The 8,957-nt window shown below is 62.9% G+C and overlaps 1 protein-coding gene across 1 annotated transcript; it reads right to left on the bottom strand.

Annotated features, from left to right (window-relative positions):
• Positions 1-1,471: 1,471 nt before the first annotated feature.
• DRD4 (dopamine receptor D4) lies at positions 1,472-5,454 on the bottom strand. Its single transcript, XM_045486433.1, has 4 exons — positions 5,104-5,454; positions 2,503-2,615; positions 1,948-2,426; positions 1,472-1,811 (listed from the first exon to the last, which is right to left on the bottom strand). Exons 1-4 carry the CDS (start codon positions 5,371-5,373, stop codon positions 1,495-1,497), a joined length of 1,179 nt encoding a protein of 392 aa, XP_045342389.1. The 5' UTR covers positions 5,374-5,454; the 3' UTR covers positions 1,472-1,494.
• Between the last annotated feature and the right edge of the window lie 3,503 nt (positions 5,455-8,957).

Raw genomic sequence — 8,957 nt, forward strand, 5'->3', positions numbered from 1 at the left:
GCAGGGGAGCTGTTGGCCGCGTCCCGATGGCGCGGCTCCACGGGCACACGTGAAGGGAGCATCGGGGGCACGTGGGGCCCTGAATCTGACCCTGCCCTAGCCTGAGGGCCCCAGTGGCCCTGTCCCTGCCCTTTACTTCCAAGTCTGAGACCCCCGGGAGGGACCGTAGACCCAGCTTGGAGCAGGTGTCTGTGCCTGGGACAGCCATCCGGGGCTCCTGTCTGAATATCGGGGCCGCTCCCTGTGGGGAGACTCAGGGTGTCTGCTGCAGCTGCCCTCACACTTCATGGGCAAGAAGGTGCCAGAAACTCAAGCAGCCGCCAGAGCCAGAGTCCCCCGGGTGCCCCTCTCCCCACTCCCGCTGAGACCCTGAGCAGGAGGGAAGGGGCGGCCCCCCTCTGTCCACAGAAGAGTTTAACATGCTGAGGTATCACCCAGCCTCACAGCCTGTAATGTCTCAGGTTCGCAAGAAAACTTCGCGCCTCGAACCACAGACAGCGTCCCCGACATGGGAATAGTAACGCTGGGGCCCCAGGACCGGGAGGGCCCAGATGAAGTCCAGGTTGAGCTGTCCCTGGCCGGAGGGGCTCAGAGCTGCCCCCTCCTCCCTAGGAACAGGAGCCTTGCTGTGAGCAGGGGGGCCAGTCAGCCACAGCACACGGGGCAGCTTGGTGGCTCTGCCCTGCTTCAGGCCGGGCACCTCCTCCTGGCTCCCCTGTTCTGGGCCTCGCCACCTCACGCGCAGCCTCAAGGCAGAGGATCGAGGAGGCTGCCTGGGTGGGTGGGCCCACCCACCCGGCCCCCCGGCCCCATCTCCTTGGGGCCTGGGACATCACCAAAGCCGGGAGCTGGCCAGGAGCCGTGCTCTGACCTGGGCCCGGCTCTGCTGAGTCTGTAAGGACAGTGGAGTGGACACTCGGCTGGTCCTTGCAGAAGCAGGGGGCCCGGCTGCTGATGGCCCACGGTGGCTGCCTTCCCACTGGGGAAGTCTCAGGAAACTGCCTCCTCCCTGCAGGACAGCTGTCTACACTCTCCACTGAAAGAGGGGCAACAGCTGGGGGCGGGGGTGCAGCTGGTGCCACGGTGTGTCAGGGAGGGAACCGTTCGGAGGAGGGTGTGAGTCACCATGGGTGAGCCCGTGGACAGCCCCACAAGCAGAGCCCAAACCTTCTTAGGCAAGAGCTGGTCTGGTTCTGGAAGCTTCTCCATGGGCGAGGCTGAATGGGCCTTTCTGGAGCCTCCCTGCCCAGCCTAGGGGCAGAACTGGCATCCCTCCCACCTGACCCTGAGCCAGGAGCCAGTTTGGTGGGGTCTGTTCTCTGGGCTTCCTCAGAAGGAAGGAGGGGTTCACTGGCCTGGCGGGGGGGCGGGGGGGGGGGTCTGGTCTCCAAGTGGGGCAGAGGCCCCTCCTCCCGCTCCTCCCCACACCCCCCAGCCCACTCCCCCAGCCCCGCAGCCTCCCCAGCAGGTGTTTAGGAAGGAATTTGTTTAATCTTAGTCGTACAAAACCCCCTCCCTTACTGGGGTCCTGCCCCCGGAGGCATGGCCGGGTCCTCCGGGGCCCAGGTCCTCGCAGAGGACGCAGTGGGCGCACGCGGAGGGATCCGCCCAGCAGCAGAGGCGCAGGGCCTTGCGGAAGACGGTGCGGAACTCGGCGTTGAAGACGGTGTAGATGACGGGGTTGAGGGCGCTGTTGACGTAGCCCAGCCAGGTGACCGCGCTGACCAGCCGCGGGGGCACGGCGCAGGTAGGACACAGTCCCCGGGTGATGTGCACCACAAAGAAGGGAGTCCAGCACACCAGGAAGGCCCCTGGGGGCGGGGCCGGAGGGCGCGGTGAACCCGGGTCCCCGCGGCGCCCAGCCCGCCCTGGGCACCTCCTCCCAACGGGGGGGGGGGGGCACTGCCACCTTCCACTCCGCCCACCGACCCCAGGGCAGGTACCCACCGACCACCACCGGCAGGACCCTCATGGCCTTGCGCTCCCGGCCGGTGATCTTGGCGCGCCTCCTCCTGGGTGCCTGCCGCGGCGGCTCGGCTGGGACGGCGTCGGGGGGCGCGACGGCCTCGGGGGACTCGCCGGCCTCGGGGGGCGGTGGGCCGGGGCCGCTGGGCCGACGAGGCGCCCGGCAGTGCAGCTTGGCCTGGCGAGCCGCCTCCCAGCGCCGCAGGCCCCGGAACGTGGCCCAGTAGAGCAGCAGCATGAGCGGGCAGGGCAGGAAGAAGGAGCACACGGACGAGTACACCACGTAGTCGCGGTTCTCCAGGCGGCACACGGCGGGGTCGCGGCCGCGCGGGTCGTTGAGGCCGCACAGCACGGGCGCCGCCACCGCCGCCGACAGCAGCCACGTGGCGCCGATGAGCAGCAGCTGACGCCCCCCGGCGCCCTGGCGGTTGTAGCTCAGCGGCACGGCCACGGCCACGAACCTGCAGGGGAGGCGCGGTGAGGGCGGGCGGCACGGGGCAGGGGGCGCGCGCGCGCGGCCGGGCGGCGGGGACTCACCTGTCCACGCTGATGGCGCACAGGTTGAAGATGGAGGCGGTGCACAGCATGACGTCCATCGCCATGAGCGCGTCGCAGAGGCCGGGACCGAACAGCCACACGCCGCCCTGGACCTGCGCCCGGGGAGGGGGGGAGGGGGCAACGGACACAAGACCCGCTGACTGTCTTCCCGCAGTGGCCCAGGGGCCAGGAACCCCGCGCCGGCTCTTTCCGACCCCCCTTCTTTTTGGGGGAGTGGGACTGAATATCAGCGGGGAGCGGGAAGGAGCCAGAGGTCCACAGGCCGAAAAGTCTTCACACTGAGCTGGGTGAGGGTCCCAGGGTCCCCCCAACTCCCATCCCCACCCTCCCCCACCCCTCGCCACACCCCTCACACCCCGTCTGTACCCCCCCAATCCTCCCCCCACCCCTCCCTACGCCCCCACACCCCTTCCCCACCCCCCACACACTCCTTCCTCCTCCCACACCACTGCAACCCTCCCCCACCCCTCCCCCATCCATCCCCCACCCCTTCCCCACTCCCACCCCCACCCCTTCAACCCTCCCCCCACCCCTCCCCACTCCCCTCATATTCCCTCCCTACCCCTCCAATCCTCCCCCACCCCCCTCCCCACCCCCCACACTCCCTCCCCCACCCCATCCCTCCAACCCTCCTCCCACCCCTCCCCACACCCCTCACACTCCCTCCCTACCCCTCCAACCCTCCCCCCACACAACCCCCTCCCCCACCCGCACCCCTCTAACCCTCCCCCATCCCTCCCCACTCCCCTCACACTCCCTCCCTGCCCCTCCAATCCTCCCCCCACTCCCCTCCCCACCCCCACACACTCCCTCCCCCTCCCACACCCCTCCAACCCTCCCCACACACAACACCCTCCCCCACCCCAACCCCTCACCCCTCTCCAATCCCCCTCACACCCCTCCTCACCCCTCCAACCGTCCCCCCCACCTCCACCCCCACCCCCACCGGTTAAAACTGAGAAAGGCCTGGGGGAGACTCTGTAGGTGAGGTCGATGCTTGAGAGCCGGATCTCTGGCGAGAGGATCCCAGGGTAGGGGTGGTCCCAGGGATTCTGCTACCCTGGAGCGTGAAGCCCCTGCCCCCATTTCCTCCCCACAGGATGGCTAAGAGTCCACCTGTCTGGTTAAACTGTCACTGCTCTGGGACTCGAGATTATCACCTCACATCTGTAGAGGAGGGGTGAAGACAGCATCCACGGAATTGCCCTGAGGATAAATCACCTACTAGATATAAAGTCTCTGCAGTGTGCCTGGGGGGGCGGGGCTCAGCTCTTGATCTCACAGCTCCTGAGTTCGAGCCCCACGTCAGGCTCTGTGCTGAGAGCTCAGAGCCTGGATCCTGCTTCAGATTGTGTGTCTTCCTCTCTCTCTCTCTCTGCCCCTCCCCTGCTCACACTCTGTCTCTGTCGCTCTCAAAAATAAACATTAAAAAATTTTTTAAAAAGATATAAAGGCTCCTCACTGTGCCAGTGCCCCCACCAAAGGCAAAGGAGCAGACAGCCACCCCCCCTACAGCCCCCCCCACTCTACTGCCAACCCCCCTCTACAGCCACCCCCCCCTCTAAATCCCCTCCCGCTGATTTGGGACGATTAGGAGCTTAGGAGCCCTCAGTCAGTGACGTCTGTCTGTGGCTCTGGGGGAGGGGCAGGTCATGGGTGTCCTTGTCCAGCTCTGCCCCAGCCTGGCCGGGACTCACCATGTCCGCCCTTAGAAAATTGGAGCCTCCCTTCCCCCCACGGCCCCTGACGCCGAGTTCCCAGCCCAGCCCTAAGCAGCTTTTCTCTGCCCAAACGGCAAAGCAGACAAGGCTGGCACCAAGCGGGACCCGCCCAAGGGCCAGACCTGGTCTGGGGATGGAGCTTCTGGGCCCTGGTTCTTGACGGGGGCTCTGGAGCTCACAGAAGCCCCTGCCCTTGCTTCCACTGTCAGGGGTCAGAGCCTCCCCTCCTGCAGCCCCGCTCACTCCCCCTCAGCTCCTAGCAGCTGAGTGCCCCCTCCCCCCCCCCACCCCCACACCCCGCCTGCTATGGGCGGAGCATGTTTGTGAGCGAGGGTCTCCTTCCCTTGGGTGCACTTGTGTGCGTGTGCCTGGTCACACACGGCTGTGGTTTGTGCAGTGATGTGTATGCGTCTCTGCGCCCCAGGGAGAGCCGGGGGGACTGAGCATGAATCTGCCTTTCCATCTGGCTCCCCTGGGGAATGGAACCCAGCTGAGGGGGTGGTGGGTGGCTGGACTGCCAAAGTCACCTGTTTCTGAGGTCCCTCCCTGGCTTGAAGGACAAAGGCATCTCTTGGGGAGCAGACGCCAAGACAGGGCGACGAGGTACAGGTACAGCGGAGGGAGGACGGACAGTCGCCCAGCCGAGCGGGCTAACGGACACCGAGATGGCGGGGACGGGGGGGGGGGGGGAGGGGGACGAGTGTCAGGGGACCGAGGCTCCAGTGGTCCTGGGGCCTGCACAGGTTCTCGAGGTTCCCGAGAAGCCGAGCGGCCGGGTCGCTCGGGTCCCCTGTGCGGACGGGGACAGGGGACGAAGGCGCAGGGGAGGAGCGCGCGTGCGGCGGGACCGCGGGCTCACCTCGGAGTAGACGAAGAGCGGCAGCACTAGCAGGGCGAGCAGCAGGTCGGCGGCTGCCAGGCTCACGATGAAGTAGTTGGTGGGCGTCTGCAGGGCGCGCTCGGCCGCCACGCTCACGCACACGAGCGCGTTCCCCGCGAGTACCGCGCCGATGAGCAGCACGCCCCCCGCCAGCGCCGCCGCCGCCCCGGGGGTCCCCGCGCCGCCGCCCGCTCCCGGCCCGCGCCCCTGCAGCAGCCCATCCGCGTCCGCGGCGCTGCGGTTCCCCATGGCGCACCTGCCCCATGCGCCCGGGCGGGCGCTCAGCACCGCGGACAGAGCCCGGGTCGCGAACCCCGGAGCCCCGCCCCCCGGGCCCGCCCCGAGCCCGGCCGGAGTCCCGCCCCGATCCGCCCCGCGCGGCCGGCCCCCGGGCGCTCGGAGGGGCGCCCCGTCTCGGACTTTTGCGCCCCGGGAGGCGGGCGGGCGGACAAGTGCAGGCGCCCACGAGGTAGGCGTTAAGACTGGCACGCGCGGGCCCAGCGTCGCGCCGCGCGGCGCAGGGTCGGGGGAGGTCCGCGCGGGTCTGCGCCCGGAGACGCCGGGGGTGGAAGGTCGGCCAGACCACCCCTGGGGGAGTGCGGGCACCCGACGCCAGCGCCGTCCCGCCGGGCACCAGACACCCTGCGTCCCGCCTGCGGCGGAGGGGTGTGTGCTCCCCGGGGCGGGGGGGAGGGCTGGGGGGGGGGGGGCTCCGGGAGGCGCCTCCAGGCGGAGGCGGGGCCGCTGCTCACCCGGCCCCGGGAGACCCGAACTCCTCGCCGGCGGCCCCGTGGGCCCCCTGTTGAGGCTTCCCTCGTTCATCCGACCCAACCTCACGTGCCCCAGGCCATCCCCCCGAAATGATTGCAGACGCCGGTCTGGGGCCCTGCACCCCATCCTCTCGTCCCTGACCGAAACCACGCCCAGTTACTCCCCACCACGGCCACTGCCTGGTGCTTACTGCTTAGCATTAAATGACGTAACAGGAGGAAGGCGCTCTCCGAGGAGTCACCTCCTTCACAGAGAAGAAAAAGCCCCAAATGAGAACCCTCTCAGCCTGCACCCACCACGCCCACAATCACTAGATCCGGGGCCCTCCTCCCTGGAGCACCGAGGCCGTCCCGGGTCCGTCACCCCACCTGCCACCCCAGGACCGTGGGAGCATGGGAGGATCCGGGGGCAGTGTCCCCAGGTCCACGGAGGTAAGACTATCACAGAGCAGATGCGTGGGACACTCAGAGTCAGCCAGAGACAGCTGTCCATGACAGAATCGGCCTGGACTGCCCTCTATCGGGTCACAAATGTGCACGGAAAGAACGTAGATGGAAAATGTATTTCAGCCAGAATTTTCTTTAAAAAATTTTTTTGATGTTTATTTTGGAAGGAGACAAGAGACAGAGTGTGAGTGGGGAGGGGCAGAGACAGAGGGAGACGCAGCATCCGAAGTGGGCTCCAGGCTCCGAGCTGTCAGCACAGAGCCCAATGTGGGGCTCGAACCCGCGAGCTGCGAGATCACTACCTGAGCCGAAGTCGGGCGCTCAACCGAGGAGCCCCCCCACCCCGGGCGCCCCTCGGCCAGAATTTCCATTATGGACTTACTAAAAATCGGAGTGACACCTACCTTTAGTGTCACTAAAGGGGCCGTGAAGTGGGCGCTCTGCCTGCATCCCTCTGGGGGATCATGGGATGCACATGGGACCCCTCAGTTTCCCCTTCTGGCTGCCCCCTACCCCGGGAGGAGGCTGGGACACTCAGGATGGGTCTGGAGCACAGCGCTGTCGCCAGGAATCCGGGATCCTGATTTCAAAGACAGCAGGGAACAGAGTGGCCAACTTGCTGAGCTCGATCCCTTTCATGTACATTAGTAGAGGGAGGAAGGCTTTCTTCCTCTCTGAAGCTTCAAGCAAGAGAACTCACTGTACTAGTGACTGGAGCAGTAGGAAGGTCATTCTCTCACAGGACACAAGGCCCAAGACGGGGGTGGCTTTGTGATCTTGGGTTGGATGCCAAGTAGCGGATCTTTAGCGTCTGATCTGCTTGGCGTTTCCTCCTGGTCCCCAGATGTCTGCCAGCATTACGGGTGAAAAGGCAGTCTGGACCGGGAAAGGGCGCGTACAGTGTGGGTCTCTGATACAGGGTGCAGATCCAGAATATACGAAGAGCCCCGTCAAGTCAACGAGAAGAGACAGTCCAGTTTTAACGAGGGGAAAGGTCTGGAGGAGGCACGTTACAAACAGAGAACTCTCACGGTCAGTAAGCTTGTGAAAAGTGCTCGGTGTCATTGGCCACCGTGGATATGGCAATAAAAAATCACAAGGGCATGCCGTCGCACACTAGAATGGCAAGGGGAAAAAAAAGCCAGACGTATGACGTGAAAATACTCTCCCGGACTGCAGCCTGACGCTTCCTTCTCCCAACTGCACATTTGAGGTGATTCTTCTGAGGAAGGCACAAGCTGAGGTTCTTTTTTTCTCGCCTGTGGTTGTTCCACAACAACCCGCTCCCGTTGTTGAAAAGACCATCTTTTCACCACTGGCTTGCTTTTGACCTTTTGTCAAAAAATCACTTGATCGCCTTTTCTTTACTCTGTCTTTCCTTCCAGCGCCAACACACAGCCTCAACCACTTTGGCTTTACGGCAAGTCACGAAATCGGGCTCTGTGAGCCCTTGAACTTTGTTCCTTCACAACACTGTTTTGGCTTCTCCAGTTCTGTCTGTATGTATGGATTTTAAAGTCAGCTTGTCTGTATCTACAAAAATAATCCTGCTGGGAATGTGATCGGGATCGTGCAGAATCCATACAATGATTTAGGGCAAACGGACATCTTCATGAGGTTAAGTCTTTGGTCTATGAACGTAGGTGTATCTCTCCATTTATTTGGATATTCTTGGATGTCTTTCATCAGTATCTTGTTTTCAGCACGTATTTTGTAAGATTCACAACTAAGTATTTCATGGCTTCTGGCGTATTTGGTAAGTGGTTCTGCTTAAAACTGTCATTTCCAGCTGTTCATTGCTAACATGTAGAAATACAAGTTTTGTGTTTCCCTTGTGCGAAACCCTATTAATGCAAGGGTTTTTTTCTTTAGTTTTCTTCAGAATTTCTGCATTGATAATTATCTTGTTTTTTTTTTTTTAATTTTAAATGTTTTTATTTATTTTTGAGAGAGAGAGAGAGAGCATGAGCAGGGGAGGGGCAGAGAGAGAGGGAGACACAGAACCAGAAGGCGGGCTCCAGGCTCGGAGCTGTCAGCACAGAGCCCGACACGGGGCTCGAACTCATGAACCGCGAGATCATGACCTGAGCCCAAGTCGGACACTTCACCGACGGAGCCCCCCAGGCATCCCCAATCACGTTCAGCTCAAAATTCTCTTCTGTGACCACGGTCACGTAGAACTGTGATGTTTTGTTTCCAAATGTTGGTAGATTTCTTTGTCGACTTCCTGTCGTTTGCCTTTTGTTTGTTCCATCCCAGTGGGAAAAAGGTGCTGCGGAGGACCTCGGCTCCTTCACACTTGCTACGGTCTACTTTATGGCCCAGAACATGATCTGTCACCACAGATGTTCTGCTTGGAAGGAAGTGTGTTCTGCTGTGATGAGGTGGACGCGTGCGTCAGTCGGATCAGGACGCTGCTCTTCGGATTTCTGTGTCCTGGCTCCTTCCCGGTCTGTTCTGTTCATTACTGAGAGAGAGGTGTTAGAGGCTCCATGGACAGTTGGTGGGATTTTCGATTTCTCCCTTCGGCTCCAGCGCGTGTTCTTTGAAGACTTCTTGTAAGGGGCGTATGCATGTAGAGGAGTGACCACCATGCCTGGGGGGCTCGGTCAGTTG

The sequence above is a fragment of the Leopardus geoffroyi genome, chromosome D1, assembly GCF_018350155.1.
Source record: "Leopardus geoffroyi isolate Oge1 chromosome D1, O.geoffroyi_Oge1_pat1.0, whole genome shotgun sequence".
Lineage (NCBI taxonomy): Eukaryota > Metazoa > Chordata > Mammalia > Carnivora > Felidae > Leopardus > Leopardus geoffroyi.